The sequence below is a fragment of the Salvelinus namaycush genome, chromosome 4, assembly GCF_016432855.1.
Source record: "Salvelinus namaycush isolate Seneca chromosome 4, SaNama_1.0, whole genome shotgun sequence".
In the NCBI taxonomy this organism is placed as follows: domain Eukaryota; kingdom Metazoa; phylum Chordata; class Actinopteri; order Salmoniformes; family Salmonidae; genus Salvelinus; species Salvelinus namaycush.
The window spans coordinates 83,788,012-83,809,564 of NC_052310.1; the positions used below are offsets into that span (position 1 = coordinate 83,788,012).

Here is a 21,553-nt window from a genome sequence, read left to right on the forward strand (position 1 = left end):
GCACTAGAGCAGGACGTGCGGGTGTCTGACACGCACCTCCGAGCATTGTCACCCCATCCCCACTCTCCGCTCTTCCTATACTAAACTAATCTTAATCACTTTATTAATAAGGGAGCAGGTCAAATACAACACACACATATAAAGTGAATCAAATTGAGTGCGCTACGATAATGATGGCTGGTCGACGGAATCACGATCAAATGATTCGTTGAGAGCCACGAGACAAAAGTACAAAGGTATTTATAGCCAAGATACACCCTTTCAACTCTACATGACAAACATATATATAGAATGGGTCACAAGGTTAAGATCTGTATGAAAGATATCTATAATTCATAGCAGAACAGTATCTGCTGTGTCAACAGTTTTCATTGTGTAGAGACTAGTGTCGGGCCGTCCGACTCAAACTGGAACCATCTCCCGGGTGGCGCAGTGGTCTAGGGCACTGCATCGCAGTGCTAGCTGCGCCACAGAGTCTCTGGGTTCGCGCCCAGGCTCTGTCGCAGCCGGCCGCAAACCGGGAGGTCCGTGGGGCGACGCACAATTGGCATAGCGTCGTCCGGGTTAGGAGGGTTTGGCCGGTAGGGATATCCTTGTCTCAGTATGTAAAATGTAATAGAATGTATGCACTCTACTGTAAGTCGCTCTGGATAAGAGCGTCTGCTAAATGACTAAAATGTAAATGTAAATCTCCCTGGTACGGTATAGAACAGAAACATTAACTCATCCTCTGGAATGCTCTTTAGGTTTTATCACCCAAAAGACATTGTAAATCTCCTGTCAGTGTTATCTCCCAGAGGCCATCCTCAGTAGAACACACACAATATATAGAATCCTCTATTCTGTGAAATAAAACGGGCTCCAAGCGGGCTTCATGTGCCCTTTACTGAGGAGTGGCTTCCTCTGGCCACTCTACCATAAAGGCCTGATTGGTGAAGTGCTGCAGAAATGGTTGTCCTTCTGGAAGGTTCTCCCCTCTCCACAGAGGAACTCTAGAGCTCTGTCAGAGTGACCATCCTGTTCTTGGTCACCTCCGTGACCAAGGCCCTTCTCCTCCGATTGCTCAGTTTGGCCGGGCGGCCAGCTCTAGGAAGAGTCTTAGTGGTTCCAAACGTTAAGAATGATGGAGGCCATTGTGTTCTTGGGACCTTCAATGCTGCAGAAATGTTTTGGTTACCTCCCCAGATCTGGGGGGGGGGGGGTGGGGGGAATTATATGTATATATATTTGAGTCTCATAGCAAAGGGTGTGAATACTTATGCAATAAGGTATTCCAGTTTTTATTTATTAATAACAATTTGCAAAATTGTCTTGCTTTGTCATTATGGGCATTGTGTGTAGAAAATAATCAATTTTAGAATAAGGATGTAACGTAACAAATGTGGAAAAATGTCAAGGGGTCCTGAATACTTTCCGGAAGGCACTGTACAGTATATTATAGAACTACTGTCCTGATGTTGTTATCTAGTCAGATGTAGGTAACAGAACACTACTGTATATTATAGAACTACTGCCCTGATGTTGTTATCTAGTAGATGTAGGTAACAGAACACTACTGTATATTATAGAAACTACTGCCCTGATGTTGTTATCTAGTAGATGTAGGTAACAGAACACTACTGTATATTATAGAACTACTGCCCTGATGTTGTTATCTAGTAGATGTAGGTAACAGAACACTACTGTATATTATAGAAACTACTGCCCTGATGTTGTTAGCTAGTAGATGTAGGTAACAGAACACTACTGTATATTATAGAACTACTGCCCTGATGTTGTTATCTAGTAGATGTAGGTAACAGAACACTACTGTATATTATAGAACTACTGCCCTGATGTTGTTAGCTAGTAGATGTAGGTAACAGAACACTACTGTATATTATAGAACTACCTGCCCTGATGTTGTTAGCTAGTAGATGTAGGTAACAGAACACTACTGTATATTATAGAACTACTGCCCTGATGTTGTTATCTAGTAGATGTAGGTAACAGAACACTACTGTATATTATAGAACTACTGCCCTGATGTTGTTATCTAGTAGATGTAGGTAACAGAACACTACTGTATATTATAGAACTACTGCCCTGATGTTGTTAGCTAGTAGATGTAGGTAACAGAACACTACTGTATATTATAGAACTACTGCCCTGATGTTGTTATCTAGTAGATGTAGGTAACAGAACACTACTGTATATTATAGAACTACTGCCCTGATGTTGTTATCTAGTAGATGTAGGTAACAGAACACTACTGTATATTATAGAACTTCTGCCCTGACGCTGTTATCTAGTAGGTAACAGAACACTACTGTATATTATAGAACTACTGCCCTGATGTTGTTATCTAGTAGATGTAGGTAACAGAACACTACTGTATATTATAGAACTACTGCCCTGATGTTGTTATCTAGTAGATGTAGGTAACAGAACACTACTGTATATTATAGAACTACTGCCCTGATGTTGTTATCTAGTAGATGTAGGTAACAGAACACTACTGTATATTATAGAACTACTGTCCTGATGATGTTATCTAGTAGATGTAGGTAACAGAGCACTACTGTATATTATAGAACTACTGCCCTGATGTTGTTATCTAGTAGATGTAGGTAACAGAACACTACTGTATATTATAGAACTACTGTCCTGATGTTGTTATCTAGTAGATGTGGTAACAGAACACTACTGTATATTATAGAACTACTGCCCTGATGTTGTTATCTAGTAGATGTAGGTAACAGAACACTACTGTATATTATAGAACTACTGTCCTGATGTTGTTATCTAGTAGATGTGGGTAACAGAACACTACTGTATATTATAGAACTACTGCCCTGATGTTGTTATCTAGTAGATGTAGGTAACAGAACACTACTGTATATTATAGAACTACTGCCCTGATGTTGTTATCTAGTAGATGTAGGTAACAGAACACTACTGTATATTATAGAACTACTGCCCTGATGTTGTTATCTAGTAGATGTAGGTAACAGAACACTACTGTATATTATAGAACTACTGCCCTGATGTTGTTATCTAGTAGATGTAGGTAACAGAACACTACTGTATATTATAGAACTACTGCCCTGATGTTGTTATCTAGTAGATGTAGGTAACAGAACACTACTGTATATTATAGAACTACTGCCCTGATGTTGTTATCTAGTAGATGTAGGTAACAGAACACTACTGTATATTATAGAACTACTGTCCTGATGTTGTTATCTAGTAGATGTAGGTAACAGAACACTACTGTATATTATAGAACTACTGTCCTGATGTTGTTATCTAGTAGATGTAGGTAACAGAACACTACTGTATATTATAGAACTACTGCCCTGATGTTGTTATCTAGTAGATGTAGGTAACAGAACACTACTGTATATTATAGAACTACTGCCCTGATGTTGTTATCTAGTAGATGTAGGTAACAGAACACTACTGTATATTATAGAACTACTGTCCTGATGTTGTTATCTAGTAGATGTAGGTAACAGAACACTACTGTATATTATAGAACTACTGCCCTGATGTTGTTATCTAGTAGATGTAGGTAACAGAACACTACTGTATATTATAGAACTACTGCCCTGATGTTGTTATCTAGTAGATGTAGGTAACAGAACACTACTGTATATTATAGAACTACTGCCCTGACGTTGTTATCTAGTAGATGTAGGTAACAGAACACTACTGTATATTATAGAACTACTGCCCTGATGTTGTTATCTAGTAGATGTAGGTAACAGAACACTACTGTATATTATACAACTACTGCCCTGACGTTGTTATCTAGTAGATGTAGGTAACAGAACACTACTGTATATTATAGAACTACTGCCCTGATGTTGTTATCTAGTAGATGTAGGTAACAGAACACTACTGTATATTATAGAACTACTGTCCTGATGTTGTTATCTAGTAGATGTAGGTAACAGAACACTACTGTATATTATAGAACTACTGCCCTGATGTTGTTATCTAGTAGATGTAGGTAACAGAACACTACTGTATATTATAGAACTACTGCCCTGATGTTGTTAACTAGTAGATGTGGTAACAGAACACTACTGTATATTATAGAACTACTGCCCTGATGTTGTTATCTAGTAGATGTAGGTAACAGAACACTACTGTATATTATAGAACTACTGCCCTGATGTTGTTATCTAGTAGATGTAGGTAACAGAACACTACTGTATATTATAGAACTACTGTCCTGATGTTGTTATCTAGTAGATGTAGGTAACAGAACACTACTGTATATTATAGAACTACTGCCCTGATGTTGTTATCTAGTAGATGTGGTAACAGAACACTACTGTATATTATAGAACTACTGCCCTGATGTTGTTATCTAGTAGATGTAGGTAACAGAACACTACTGTATATTATAGAACTACTGCCCTGATGTTGTTATCTAGTAGATGTAGGTAACAGAACACTACTGTATATTATAGAACTACTGTCCTGATGTTGTTAGCTAGTAGATGTAGGTAACAGAACACTACTGTATATTATACAACTACTGCCCTGATGTTATCTAGTAGATGTAGGTAACAGAACACTACTGTATATTATAGAACTACTGCCCTGATGTTGTTATCTAGTAGATGTGGTAACAGAACACTACTGTATATTATAGAACTACTGCCCTGATGTTGTTATCTAGTAGATGTAGGTAACAGAACACTACTGTATATTATAGAACTACTGCCCTGATGTTGTTATCTAGTAGATGTAGGTAACAGAACACTACTGTATATTATAGAACTACTGCCCTGATGTTGTTAGCTAGTAGATGTAGGTAACAGAACACTACTGTATATTATAGAACTACTGCCCTGATGTTGTTATCTAGTAGATGTGGTAACAGAACACTACTGTATATTATAGAACTACTGTCCTGATGTTGTTATCTAGTAGATGTAGGTAACAGAACACTACTGTATATTATAGAACTACTGCCCTGATGTTGTTATCTAGTAGATGTAGGTAACAGAACACTACTGTATATTATAGAACTACTGCCCTGATGTTGTTAGCTAGTAGATGTAGGTAACAGAACACTACTGTATATTATAGAACTACTGCCCTGATGTTGTTATCTAGTAGATGTGGTAACAGAACACTACTGTATATTATAGAACTACTGCCCTGATGTTGTTATCTAGTAGATGTAGGTAACAGAACACTACTGTATATTATAGAACTACTGCCCTGATGTTGTTAACTAGTAGATTGGTAACAGAACACTACTGTATATTATAGAACTACTGCCCTGATGTTGTTATCTAGTAGATGTAGGTAACAGAACACTACTGTATATTATAGAACTACTGCCCTGATGTTGTTAACTAGTAGATGTGGTAACAGAACACTACTGTATATTATAGAACTACTGCCCTGATGCTGTTATCTAGTAGATGTAGGTAACAGAACACTACTGTATATTATAGAACTACTGTCCTGATGTTGTTATCTAGTAGATGTAGGTAACAGAACACTACTGTATATTATAGAACTACTGCCCTGATGTTGTTATCTAGTAGATGTAGGTAACAGAACACTACTGTATATTATAGAACTACTGCCCTGATGTTGTTATCTAGTAGATGTAGGTAACAGAACACTACTGTATATTATAGAACTACTGCCCTGATGTTGTTAGCTAGTAGATGTAGGTAACAGAACACTACTGTATATTATAGAACTACTGCCCTGATGTTGTTATCTAGTAGATGTAGGTAACAGAACACTACTGTATATTATAGAACTACTGCCCTGATGTTGTTATCTAGTAGATGTGGGTAACAGAACACTACTGTATATTATAGAACTACTGCCCTGATGTTGTTATCTAGTAGATGTAGGTAACAGAACACTACTGTATATTATAGAACTACTGCCCTGATGTTGTTATCTAGTAGATGTAGGTAACAGAACACTACTGTATATTATAGAACTACTGCCCTGATGTTGTTATCTAGTAGATGTAGGTAACAGAACACTACTGTATATTATAGAACTACTGCCCTGATGTTGTTATCTAGTAGATGTAACAGAACACTACTGTATATTATAGAACTACTGCCCTGATGTTGTTATCTAGTAGATGTAGGTAACAGAACACTACTGTATATTATAGAACTACTGCCCTGATGTTGTTATCTTGTAGATGTAGGTAACAGAACACTACTGTATATTATAGAACTACTGCCCTGATGTTGTTATCTAGTAGATGTAGGTAACAGAACACTACTGTATATTATAGAACTACTGCCCTGACGTTGTTATCTAGTAGATGTAGGTAACAGAACACTACTGTATATTATAGAACTACTGCCCTGATGTTGTTATCTAGTAGATGTAGGTAACAGAACACTACTGTATATTATAGAACTACTGTCCTGATGTTGTTATCTAGTAGATGTAGGTAACAGAACACTACTGTATATTATAGAACTACTGCCCTGATGTTGTTATCTAGTAGATGTAGGTAACAGAACACTACTGTATATTATAGAACTACTGTCCTGATGTTGTTAGCTAGTAGATGTAGGTAACAGAACACTACTGTATATTATACAACTACTGCCCTGATGTTGTTATCTAGTAGATGTAGGTAACAGAACACTACTGTATATTATAGAACTACTGCCCTGATGTTGTTATCTAGTAGATGTAGGTAACAGAACACTACTGTATATTATAGAACTACTGCCCTGATGTTGTTATCTAGTAGATGTAGGTAACAGAACACTACTGTATATTATAGAACTACTGCCCTGATGTTGTTATCTAGTAGATGTAGGTAACAGAACACTACTGTATATTATAGAACTACTGCCCTGATGTTGTTAGCTAGTAGATGTAGGTAACAGAACACTACTGTATATTATAGAACTACTGCCCTGATGCTGTTATCTAGTAGATGTAGGTAACAGAACACTACTGTATATTATAGAACTACTGCCCTGATGTTGTTATCTTGTAGATGTAGGTAACAGAACACTACTGTATATTATAGAACTACTGTCCTGATGTTGTTATCTAGTAGATGTAGGTAACAGAACACTACTGTATATTATAGAACTACTGTCCTGATGTTGTTATCTAGTAGATGTAGGTAACAGAACACTACTGTATATTATAGAACTACTGTCCTGATGTTGTTATCTTGTAGATGTAGGTAACAGAACACTACTGTATATTATAGAACTACTGTCCTGATGTTGTTATCTAGTAGATGTAGGTAACAGAACACTACTGTATATTATAGAACTACTGCCCTGATGTTGTTATCTAGTAGATGTGGGTAACAGAACACTACTGTATATTATAGAACTACTGCCCTGATGTTGTTATCTAGTAGATGTAGGTAACAGAACACTACTGTATATTATAGAACTACTGCCCTGATGATGTTATCTAGTAGATGTAGGTAACAGAACACTACTGTATATTATAGAACTACTGCCCTGATGTTGTTATCTAGTAGATGTAGGTAACAGAACACTACTGTATATTATAGAACTACTGCCCTGATGTTGTTATCTAGTAGATGTAGGTAACAGAACACTACTGTATATTATAGAACTACTGCCCTGATGTTATCTAGTAGATGTAGGTAACAGAACACTACTGTATATTATAGAACTACTGCCCTGATGTTGTTATCTAGTAGATGTAGGTAACAGAACACTACTGTATATTATAGAACTACTGCCCTGATGTTGTTAGCTAGTAGATGTAGGTAACAGAACACTACTGTATATTATAGAACTACTGTCCTGATGTTGTTATCTTGTAGATGTAGGTAACAGAACACTACTGTATATTATAGAACTACTGTCCTGATGTTGTTATCTAGTAGATGTAGGTAACAGAACACTACTGTATATTATAGAACTACTGTCCTGATGTTGTTATCTAGTAGATGTAGGTAACAGAACACTACTGTATATTATAGAACTACTGCCCTGATGTTGTTATCTAGTAGATGTAGGTAACAGAACACTACTGTATATTATAGAACTACTGCCCTGACGTTGTTATCTAGTAGATGTGGTAACAGAACACTACTGTATATTATAGAACTACTGTCCTGATGTTGTTATCTAGTAGATGTAGGTAACAGAACACTACTGTATATTATAGAACTACTGCCCTGATGTTGTTATCTAGTAGATGTAGGTAACAGAACACTACTGTATATTATAGAACTACTGCCCTGATGTTGTTATCTAGTAGATGTAGGTAACAGAACACTACTGTATATTATAGAACTACTGCCCTGATGTTGTTATCTAGTAGATGTAGGTAACAGAACACTACTGTATATTATAGAACTACTGCCCTGATGTTGTTATCTAGTAGATGTGGTAACAGAACACTACTGTATATTATAGAACTACTGCCCTGATGTTGTTAGCTAGTAGATGTAGGTAACAGAACACTACTGTATATTATAGAACTACTGCCCTGATGTTGTTATCTAGTAGATGTGAGTAACAGAACACTACTGTATATTATAGAACTACTGCCCTGATGTTGTTATCTAGTAGATGTAGGTAACAGAACACTACTGTATATTATAGAACTACTGCCCTGATGTTGTTATCTAGTAGATGTAGGTAACAGAACACTACTGTATATTATAGAACTACTGCCCTGATGTTGTTATCTAGTAGATGTAGGTAACAGAACACTACTGTATATTATAGAACTACTGCCCTGATGTTGTTATCTAGTAGGTAACAGAACACTACTGTATATTATAGAACTACTGCCCTGACGTTGTTATCTAGTAGGTAACAGAACACTACTGTATATTATAGAACTACTGCCCTGACGTTGTTATCTAGTAGATGTAGGTAACAGAACACTACTGTATATTATAGAACTACTGCCCTGATGTTGTTATCTAGTAGGTAACAGAACACTACTGTATATTATAGAACTACTGCCCTGACGTTGTTATCTAGTAGATGTAGGTAACAGAACACTACTGTATATTATAGAACTACTGCCCTGATGTTGTTATCTAGTAGATGTGGTAACAGAACACTACTGTATATTATAGAACTACTGCCCTGATGTTGTTATCTAGTAGATGTAGGTAACAGAACACTACTGTATATTATAGAACTACTGCCCTGATGTTGTTATCTAGTAGATGTAGGTAACAGAACACTACTGTATATTATAGAACTACTGCCCTGATGTTGTTATCTAGTAGATGTAGGTAACAGAACACTACTGTATATTATAGAACTACTGTCCTGATGTTGTTATCTAGTAGATGTAGGTAACAGAACACTACTGTATATTATAGAACTACTGCCCTGATGTTGTTATCTAGTAGATGTAGGTAACAGAACACTACTGTATATTATAGAACTACTGTCCTGATGTTGTTATCTAGTAGATGTAGGTAACAGAACACTACTGTATATTATAGAACTACTGCCCTGATGTTGTTATCTAGTAGATGTAGGTAACAGAACACTACTGTATATTATAGAACTACTGCCCTGATGCTGTTATCTAGTAGATGTAGGTAACAGAACACTACTGTATATTATAGAACTACTGCCCTGATGTTGTTATCTAGTAGATGTAGGTAACAGAACACTACTGTATATTATAGAACTACTGCCCTGATGTTGTTATCTAGTATGTAGGTAACAGAACACTACTGTATATTATAGAACTTACTGCCCTGATGTTGTTATCTAGTAGATGTAGGTAACAGAACACTACTGTATATTATAGAACTACTGCCCTGATGTTGTTATCTAGTAGGTAACAGAACACTACTGTATATTATAGAACTACTGCCCTGATGTTGTTATCTAGTAGATGTAGGTAACAGAACACTACTGTATATTATAGAACTACTGCCCTGATGTTGTTATCTAGTAGATGTAGGTAACAGAACACTACTGTATATTATAGAACTACTGTCCTGATGTTGTTATCTAGTAGATGTAGGTAACAGAACACTACTGTATATTATAGAACTACTGCCCTGATGTTGTTATCTAGTAGATGTAGGTAACAGAACACTACTGTATATTATAGAACTACTGTCCTGATGTTGTTAGCTAGTAGATGTAGGTAACAGAACACTACTGTATATTATAGAACTACTGCCCTGATGTTGTTATCTAGTAGATGTAGGTAACAGAACACTACTGTATATTATAGAACTACTGCCCTGATGTTGTTATCTAGTAGATGTAGGTAACAGAACACTACTGTATATTATAGAACTACTGCCCTGACGTTGTTATCTAGTAGATGTAGGTAACAGAACACTACTGTATATTATAGAACTACTGCCCTGATGTTGTTATCTAGTAGATGTAGGTAACAGAACACTACTGTATATTATAGAACTACTGCCCTGATGTTGTTATCTAGTAGATGTAGGTAACAGAACACTACTGTATATTATAGAACTACTGCCCTGATGTTGTTATCTAGTAGATGTAGGTAACAGAACACTACTGTATATTATAGAACTACTGCCCTGATGTTGTTATCTAGTAGATGTAGGTAACAGAACACTACTGTATATTATAGAACTACTGCCCTGATGTTGTTATCTAGTAGATGTAGGTAACAGAACACTACTGTATATTATAGAACTACTGTCCTGATGTTGTTAGCTAGTAGATGTAGGTAACAGAACACTACTGTATATTATAGAACTACTGCCCTGATGTTGTTATCTAGTAGATGTGGTAACAGAACACTACTGTATATTATAGAACTACTGCCCTGATGTTGTTATCTAGTAGATGTAGGTAACAGAACACTACTGTATATTATAGAACTACTGCCCTGATGTTGTTATCTAGTAGATGTGGTAACAGAACACTACTGTATATTATAGAACTACTGCCCTGATGCTGTTATCTAGTAGATGTAGGTAACAGAACACTACTGTATATTATAGAACTACTGCCCTGATGTTGTTATCTAGTAGATGTAGGTAACAGAACACTACTGTATATTATAGAACTACTGCCCTGACGTTGTTATCTAGTAGATGTGGTAACAGAACACTACTGTATATTATAGAACTACTGCCCTGATGTTGTTATCTAGTAGATGTGGTAACAGAACACTACTGTATATTATAGAACTACTGCCCTGATGCTGTTATCTAGTAGATGTAGGTAACAGAACACTACTGTATATTATAGAACTACTGCCCTGACGTTGTTATCTAGTAGATGTGGGTAACAGAACACTACTGTATATTATAGAACTACTGCCCTGATGTTATCTAGTAGATGTGGTAACAGAACACTACTGTATATTATAGAACTACTGTCCTGATGTTGTTAGCTAGTAGATGTAGGTAACAGAACACTACTGTATATTATAGAACTACTGTCCTGATGTTGTTATCTAGTAGATGTAGGTAACAGAACACTACTGTATATTATAGAACTACTGTCCTGATGTTGTTATCTAGTAGATGTAGGTAACAGAACACTACTGTATATTATAGAACTACTGTCCTGATGTTGTTATCTAGTAGATGTAGGTAACAGAACACTACTGTATATTATAGAACTACTGCCCTGATGTTGTTAGCTAGTAGATGTAGGTAACAGAACACTACTGTATATTATAGAACTACTGCCCTGATGCTGTTATCTAGTAGATGTAGGTAACAGAACACTACTGTATATTATAGAACTACTGCCCTGATGATGTTATCTAGTAGATGTAGGTAACAGAACACTACTGTATGCTGCAGGTGGTGATGTGTTATTTCATTACATAACTCACGGTGATACTCTCTCTCTTTGATATTAAGTGGATCATTCAGATCCTAGTGAAGCAGCTTAAAACTTGTCTTGTGACTAGCTCAGAGGTTCTCCATCTGAACCCACTACCTGAGACCTACAGTACATTCTTCACTTTGTTTGTGTGTGTGTGTGTGTGTGTGTGTGTACATGAATCCCCTACCTACATCCTTTAGTGTGAATGTGTGTGTGTCACTAACCACCGATACCTGTTCTCCTGCCAGACACTGGACGGCGGTCAGAACGTGATCCAGCTGGAGACGGCGGTGGGCGCGGCCATCAAGAGCTTCGACAACGCCCTGGGCATCAACGTGCCGCGATCCCGCTTCCTGCCCGTCAAGACCGTCTCCGACCTCCTATTGGTCATGTCCAACCTCTACAGCCTGGAGGCGGGCTCTCTCACCATGAGCCAGAAGAGAGAGTTCCCTACCACGCCCCACGTCAAGCTGGGCAGCTCCTTCACTAAGGTACCTAACGTAACCCTAACCTTACTATAACTACTAACTAACCTTAACCACGCCCCACGTCAAGCTGGGCAGATCCTTCACTAAGGTATCTAACGTAACCCTAACCTTCTATAACTACTAACTAACCTTAACCACGCACCACGTCAAGCTGGGCAGATCCTTCACTAAGGTATCTAACGTAACCCTAACCTTACTATAACTACTAACTAACCTTAACCACGCACCACGTCAAGCTGGGCAGATCCTTCACTAAGGTATCTAACGTAACCCTAACCTTACTATAACTACTAACTAACCTTAACCACACCCCACGTCAAGCTGGGCAGCTCCTTCACTAAGGTATCTAACGTAACCCTAACCTTACTATAACTACTAACTAACCTTAACCACGCACCACGTCAAGCTGGGCAGCTGCTTCACTAAGGTATCTAACGTAACCCTAACCTTACTATAACTACTAACTAACCTTAACCACGCACCACGTCAAGCTGGGCAGATCCTTCACTAAGGTATCTAACGTAACCCTAACCTTACTATAACTACTAACTAACCTTAACCACGCCCCACGTCAAGCTGGGCAGCTGCTTCACTAAGGTAAGGCTGTATTTCCACTGCTGAGGGCAAGATTTAATCAAAGGTGCTTTGTTGACAAGCACATTGCATTTGAATAACCAATAAATATTTGTTTTAATGTTAAATAGAGCCCCACAGTGCTGTCATAATACCCATAAAACCTAGCGGTCAAACCTGGAAATGGTTCCAATCGTTTTTCCACCATTCATTTATTACCATAGGGGATTTCAGAAACACTTAAAATAAGGGCTGTGTTTTGTGTAGGTTTACCCTGGTGTGACGTTTTGATAACCATGTAAATCTCGGACAAGGTGACTTTTATATATATTTGGCTCTATTTACTCTGATTGGATATAATAACTCATACTGTGGAACTCTATGGCCAAGTCACCTTTATAAAGGCCTCATGCAGCTGTTTTTATCTCAATATCATATCATTTCTGGGTAACAATTAAGTACCTTACTGTAATAGTTTTAGATTAAAATGGTCAAAAAGAAACAAAAGTAGCATTTTAGCAAAAAAACGATTTCTAAAGCAAGAGTTTTGCTAGGACTGTCTGGGAGCGGTCTCTGAAAATGGAAAAACTAGCTGTTATTGGCAGAGAGGTTTGGAACTCTTTTTCTCATTGATCTATTAACTAAAATACCGACTGGTGATGTCACCAGGCAAGCCAAAACTCCACCCATGCGAAACCTGCTGATTAGAAGGGCCTGTGTACTGTAGATTATTTTCAACCAGCAACTATCAGGAAATAATACTGATAAATTGTTCATACTTTTACAGTGTTCGTTTCATCAGCTGTTGTACAATGTAATACAAAACGCAGAAAAAACGGAATTTTGACTGCTCTGGCCCTTTAATGCCAAACCAAATATCTAGTTACTTTTTGTTGGATTTCAGTTGATTTGACCATAATAAAACATGTGGGTTGCCTCAATCCATTGATTGTTTGCTAGCGGTGGCTAACGTTGCTGAAGTTTGTAGTGGATGTTTAAAGAAAACCAAACCCTGGATGACAGTTTCTCCTGGCCCATAGACTACTTTCAGGGTGAGGAACCAGCTAACATCAAGATGTAAAATCCTGAACTTCCCTTTTATTTGTTTAATGAATGTTTCTGATTGGTGAAAGAGTTCACTCACCTTGTGTGTGGTCGGAATCTGTCCTTGATTAGAAGGAGAGAAGGAAAAACAGAAGTGTTTCTCAAGGACCATAGTTGAATATCCTGTCCTGATGAATCACCTGCTCTTGGTGTTTGTTGGTTCAGATACATCCTCCACATGTTGACCTTTATTCACAGTACATTTGAATGGGAGTGGCATGCTGACCTTTATTCAACGTACATTTGAATGGGCGTGGCATGCTGACCTTTATTCACAGTACATTTGAATGGGCGTGGCATGCTGACCTTTATTCACAGTACATTTGAATGGGCGTGGCATGCTGACCTTTATTCAAAGTACATTTGAATGGGCGTGGCATGCTGACCTTTATTCACAGTACATTTGAATGGACAGGGCATGTTGACCTTTATTCACAGTACATTTGAATGGGGCATGCTGACCTTTATTCACAGTACATTTGAATGGGGCATGCTGACCTTTAGTCACAGTACATTTGAATGGGGCATGCGTAGGGAATCTAAGATCCTTGTCCTTTTTGTCCTTTTCTTCTCACTCAAAGCTAAACACACCAAACTCTGCATATATGTTCTGTTGGTGTTGAGCTGGTGCTCTATTGTTGTACTACCATACATTCATCCTCTATTTGTATAGGTCATCCAGTGGGAATAAACATGCCAAGATAGAGCTCTCTTTCCCTCCCTCTCCTCAAAGTATTTGTTACTGCTCTAAACTCAGCATGACATACCTGTGTGTTCTAACAGGTCCAGGAATACCAGACGCGGTTCGAGAGCATCCCTGATATGCTGGAGCTGGATCACCTGACTGTGTCCGGTGACGTCACGTTCGGAAAACAAGTTTCTCTCAAGGTGAGTTCACAGGCCCCTGAGTTTTTTTGGCTAGGTCACATGGTCAGGGAAATTCTTAGTCCTACATTATCTCAGAGCAATATCTGTGATGGGCCAAGATGGAATGAAGGAACTTTACAATAACAATATCTGTGATGGGCCAAGATGGAATGAAGGAACTTTACAATAACAATATCTGTGATGGGCCAAGATGGAATGAAGGAACTTTACAATAACAATATCTGTGATGGGCCAAGATGGAATGAAGGAACTTTACAATAACAATATCTGTGATGGGCCAAGATGGAATGAAGGAACTTTACAATAACAATATCTGTGATGGGCCAAGATGGAATGAAGGAACTTTACAATAACAATATCTGTGATGGGCCAAGATGGAATGAAGGAACTTTACAATAACAATATCTGTGATGGGCCAAGATGGAATGAAGGAACTTTACAATAACAATATCTGTGATGGGCCAAGATGGAATGAAGGAACTTTACAATAACAATATCTGTGATGGGCCAAGATGGAATGAAGGAACTTTACAATAACAATATCTGTGATGGGCCAAGATGGAATGAAGGAACTTTACAATAACAATATCTGTGATGGGCCAAGATGGAATGAAGGAACTTTACAATAACAATATCTGTGATGGGCCAAGATGGAATGAAGGAACTTTACAATAACAATATCTGTGATGGGCCAAGATGGAATGAAGGAACTTTACAATAACAATATCTGTGATGGGCCAAGATGGAATGAAGGAACTTTACAATAACAATATCTGTGATGGGCCAAGATGGAATGAAGGAACTTTACAATAACAATATCTGTGATGGGCCAAGATGGAATGAAGGAACTTTACAATAACAATGATGCAGTTGAAGTCAGAAGTTTATATCCACTTAGGTTGGAGTCATTAAAACTCGTTTTTCAACCACTCCACAAATTTCGTGTTAACAAACTATAGTTTTGGCAAGTCGGTTAGGACATCTACTTTGTGCATGACACAAGTCATTTTTCCAACAATTGTTTACAGACAGATTATTTCACTTATAATTCACTGTATCACAATTCCAGTGGGTCAGAAGTTTACATACACTAAGTTGACTGTGCCTTTAAACAGCTTGGAAAATTCCAGAAAAGGATGTCATGGCTTCAGAAGCTTCTGATAGGTTAATTGACATCATTTGAGTCAATTGGAGGTGTACCTGTGGATGTATTTCAAGGCCTACCTTCAAACTCAGTGCCTCTTTGCTTGACATCATGGGATAATCAAAAGAAATCAGCCAAGACCTCAGAAAAAAAATGTGTAGACCTCCACAAGTCTGGTTCATCCTTGGGAGCAATTTCCAAACGCCTGAAGGTACCGCGTTCATCTGTACAAACAATAGTACGCAAGTATAAACACCATGGGACCACGCAGCTGTCATACCGCTCAGGAAGGAGACGCGTTCTGTCTCCTAGAGATGAACGTACTTTGGTGCGAAAAGTGCAAATCAATCCCAGAACAACAGCAAAGGACCTTGTGAAGATGCTGGAGGAAACAGGTACAAAAGTATCTATATCCACAGTAAAAGGAGTCCTATATTGACATAACCTGAAAGGCTGCTCAGCAAGGAAGAAGCCACGGCTCCAAAAGCGCCATAAAAAAGACAGACTACGGTTTGCAACTGCACATGGGGACAAAGATCGTACTTTTTGGAGAAATGTCCTCTAGTCTGATGAAACCAAAAAATAACTGTTTGGCCATAATGACCATTGTTATGTTTGGAGGAAAAAGGGGGAGGCTTGCAAGCCGAAGAACACCATCCCAACCGTGAAGCACGCTGGTGGCAGCATCATGTTGTGGGGGTGCTTTGATGCAGGAGGGACTGGTGCACTTCACAAAATAGATGGCTTCATGAGGAGGGACAATTATGTGCATATATTGAAGCAACATCTCAAGACATCAGTCAGGAAGTTAAAGCTTGGTCGCAAATGGGTCTTCCAAATGGATAATGACCCCAAGCATACTTCCAAAGTTGTGGCAAATGGCTTAAGGACAACAAATTCAAGGTATAGGAGTGGCCATCACAAAGCCTTGAGCTCAATCCTATAGAGAATTTGTGGGCTTTTTCGTACTAGCATTCCTTTCTGATTACTATGACTATGCCTAATTCACATACTCTGGACTCCACATGCTTTATCAGCTGGAACGTCAAAGGAATTAACTTGGTGGTCAAGCGTAGCCGAGTGTATTCTCATCTTAAGGACTTAAGTCAGGACATAGTTTTTCTCCAAGAGACCCATCTCCGGTCCAGTGACCATGATAAACTAAAGACAGAATGGGTAGACCATATATTTCACTCCAACTTTGGTGCTAAGGCCAGAGGGGCAGCCATCCTTATCAGAAAAGGCACCCCGTTTGTCTCCTCCAAAGTAATTTCAGATACTAATGGCAGATATATTATAGTGATGGGGAGATTGTTTAGCACACAGGTTATTCTGGCTAACCTCTATGGTCCTAATTGGGATGACGCAACATTTCCTCTGACCTCATCGCAACACTTCCTGACCTTAACTCTCATCATTTGATATTGGGCGGAGATTTCAATTGTGTATTGCATCCAAGTCTAGACAGATCCAGATTGAAGTCCAACAATGTAATTTCAAAATCAGGCGCAGTAATTTACTCCTTTCTAGAATCCTATAAATTGTCTGATACATGGAGGAGGAGCAATCCTCCACTGCTAAACAGTACTCCTTTTTTCTCCAGTCCACCAATCATACTCTAGGATTTACTTTTTCCTGCTGGACAATATAATTCTTCCTTTTGTAACTAAGGGCCAATATCACAGCATCATTATCTCAGACCATAGCCCTGTCCAGGTAGATATCTGCTTTCCGGACAGTACTGTGTCACAACGCGCGTGTCGACTTGTCCCACTACTACTATCCTGTAGTGCCTTTAAAAAATACATATCAACTCACATTGATGTCTTTTTACAGATCAACGTCACCCCTGACGTGTCTCACTCTACTGTGTGGGCGATGTTAAAACCTTATCTAAGGGGCTACATTATTTCATACACAGCATATGACAACAAACAGCAAACGCTTAGCGACGCTATAACAACTCATTCTAGATGTGGACAACAGATATGCCTCTTCTCTGACTCCTGAACTCTACAAAGAGAGACCCCTACACCAATCGGAATTTGACAATCTTTCCACCAAACAAACGGAGCAGCTTCTGTTTAAGTCGAGGTAAAAATTCTCTGAACACGGAGAGAAAGCTGCCAAGTTGTTATCTCACCAGCTTTGACAATCCGCTGCCAGCAGCACCAGACCTGACATCTGTGTTGCAGCTGATTTAACTTCTACCAAATCCCAAAGAAATCAACAACCAATTGAAGCAATTCTAGTCTGCTCTTTACTCGTCAGAGGCTCTTCCTGACACATCTCGTATGCATGCATTTCTAGACAATCTGGACATCCCCTGTCTCAATTCAGATGAAAAAACCAACATGGATGCCTCAATAAGTGATGATGAAGCTTCTCTGGCAGTCCAGTCCATGCAGAGCGGTAAAGCCCCTGGGCCTGATGGCTTCCCTGTTGAATTTTATAAACCAGTCTCCTCTCAAATATCCCCTATCCTCAGCTCAATGTACATTGAAATCCTTTCTAGTCAGAAACTGCCGCAGACAGTTACCCAGGCGACTATTTCGGTTTTGCTTAAAAAAGACAAGAATCCCCTAGACTATGGCTCATACTGCCCTGTAAGCCTTTTGTGCTGCAATTATAACATTCTCACTAAGGTCCTCTCACGCCGTTTAGAGACAGGGATGCCGAATATAATTAACTGTGACCAAACCGGATTTATCTCAGGTAGGCAATCTTTCTATAGTATGCGCCGGCTATTTAATGTTCTTTATTCTGCCCACTCAACTCTACAGCCAGAGGTTGTCAGCTCTCTTGATGCTGAAAAGGCTTTCGACCGGGTTGAGTGGGAATATCTATTTACAGTACTAGAGAGATTGGGGTTTGTACCATCATTCCTTTCCTGGATTAAGATTTTGTACTCGTCCCCAGTGGCTTCTGTTCGCACCAACAATGTTACCTCCAGCTAGGGGGGTGGGTGGAGGGGAGGGGGGGAGGGAAGTGGAGGGAGGGAGGGGAGAGAGGGAGGGGGTGGGTGGAGGGAGGGAGGGGAGAGAGGGAGGGGTAGAGGGAGGGAGGGGAGAAAGAGAGGGAGGGAGTGGGTGGAGGGAGAGAGAGGGTGGAGAATGAGGGGTTGTACTGTTTTTGTTGATATATCTGAAAATCTATAAATAAAGTTTTTTTTAAATTAAAAAGCAAATAAACTAAACCTGAACATTTTAACCCCTTTTACGTCCCTCCTCTCCTTTTCTCCCTGTAGGGAACGGTAATCATCATAGCCAATCACGGAGATCGTATCGACATCCCGGCTGGAACGATACTGGAGAACAAGATTGTGTCGGGCAACCTTCGCATCCTGGACCACTGAAGCCTTTAACTACTCCTCCAGCACCACACATCCACCACCATCATGTGACCAGACACATCCACCACCATCATGTGACGAAGCCAGACACATCCACCACCATCATGTGACGAAGCCAGACACATCCACCACCATCATGTGACGAAGCCAGACACATCCACCACCATCATGTGACGAAGCCAGACACATCCACCACAATCATGTGACCAGACACATCCACCACCATCATGTGACCAGACACATCCACCACCATCATGTGACCAAGCCAAACACATCCACCCCAACCACGTGACCAGACACATTCACCCCAATCATGTGACCGAGCCAGACTTGATCCAGACTCCTTTAAATAAACTCCTTAGAGAGGGGTGCCATACCCAACAGATTGTGATGTGATATCCATGCTATACTAGACCTGTAGTATTTCAGCTCCCTACCCATTAGATTCCCTTACTGGATGAGAATGATGACACACGTCATATGGATGTGATGTCAATGTTCAATATCCACTGTACATATTAGTGCAGTTTTAGGCTGGGATTCAATCCCATTGCGGATTTGGACAATGCACCATTTAAAGGTAACTCCTGATTGAGCCGACAGATGCAGTGTTTACCGTGAATTTAGTGTCCATGAACGTGGGACTTTAAAACATTACAGACAAAGTGGGATGGGATCGCATCCTCGGCCCTAATTGACAATTCAATATTATATCATGTCCACAACAATATTATATCATGTCCACAACAATATTATATCATGTCCACAACAATATTATATCATGTCCACAACAATATTATATCATGTCCACAACAATATTATATAATGTCCCCAACAATATTATATCATGTCCACAACAATATTATATAATGTCCCCAACAATATTATATCATGTCCACAACAATATTATATCATGTCCACAACAATATTATATAATGTCCACAACAATATTATATAATGTCCACAACAATATTATATCATGTCCACAACAATATTATATCATGTCCACAACAATATTATATCATGTCCACAACAATATTATATCATGTCCACAACAATATTATATCATGTCCACAACAATATTATATAATGTCCACAACAATATTATATCATGTCCACAACAATATTATATAATGTCCACAACAATATCGAAGGAATACCAGTCAACAATATTATGAAATACTTGTCATTGTTATTTTATCAGAACATATTTTGAAGGAGTTTGTCAAGTCTTTTTTTTTTTTTTTTTTACAACAAAATTATTATTTCACTGTAATCTTATTCCACTTGTACCTTACTGTGTCTATCCATCCCTCTCTCCATCCCTCTCTATCCCTCTCCACCCCTCTCTCTACCCCTCTCTCCATCCCTCTCTCTATCCCTCTCTCCATCCCTCTCTCTATCCCTCTCTCTATCCCTCTCCATATCCCTCTCCATATCCCTCTCTCCACCCCTCTCCATCCCTCTCTCTATCCTTCTCTCCATCCCTCTCTCTATCCCTCTCTCTATCCCTCTCTCTATCCCTCTCTCCATGCCTCTCTCCATCCCTCTCTCATCCCTCTCCATCCCTCTCCATCCCTCTCTCATCTCTATCCATCCCTCTCTCCAATAGCTCTCTGTCCAGAAAGAGAGAGAACGGTTACATTTTCTGCTCAAGTGTTGTTTTTACACACAGAGACCTACTGTAGGAGAGTTGATGACACACAGAGACCTACTGTAGGAGAGTTGATGACACACAGAGACCTACTGTAGGAGAGTTGATGACACACAGAGACCTACTGTAGGAGAGTTGATGACACACAGAGACCTACTGTAGGAGAGTTGACGACACACAGAGGTCTACTGTAGGAGAGTTGATGACACACAGAGGTCTACTGTAGGAGAGTTGATGACACACAGAGGTCTACTGTAGGAGAGTTGATGACACACAGAGGTCTACTGTAGGAGAGTTGATGACACACAGAGGTCTACTGTAGGAGAGTTGATGACACACAGAGGTCTACTGTAGGAGAGTTGATGATACACAGAGACCTACTGTAGGAGAGTTGATGACACACAGAGACCTACTGTAGGAGAGTTGACGACACACAGAGGTCTACTGTAGGAGAGTTGATGACACACAGAGGTCTACTGTAGGAGAGTTGATGACACACAGAGGTCTACTGTAGGAGAGTTGACGACACACAGAGGTCTACTGTAG

The 21,553-nt window shown here is 39.2% G+C and overlaps 1 protein-coding gene across 1 annotated transcript in view; it reads left to right on the plus strand.

Annotated features, from left to right (window-relative positions):
* The window catches only part of LOC120046032 (UTP--glucose-1-phosphate uridylyltransferase-like), a 20,950-nt gene extending 193 nt beyond the window's left edge, over window positions 1-20,757 (plus strand). The window contains exons 2-4 of the mRNA XM_038990944.1: window positions 12,053-12,295; window positions 14,753-14,857; window positions 19,249-20,757. Of these exons, the coding sequence (XP_038846872.1) occupies window positions 12,053-12,295; window positions 14,753-14,857; window positions 19,249-19,356 (456 nt within the window). The 3' untranslated portion in view covers window positions 19,357-20,757. The remainder of the gene's footprint in view (window positions 1-12,052; window positions 12,296-14,752; window positions 14,858-19,248) is intronic.
* The last annotated feature ends 796 nt before the right edge of the window (window positions 20,758-21,553 follow it).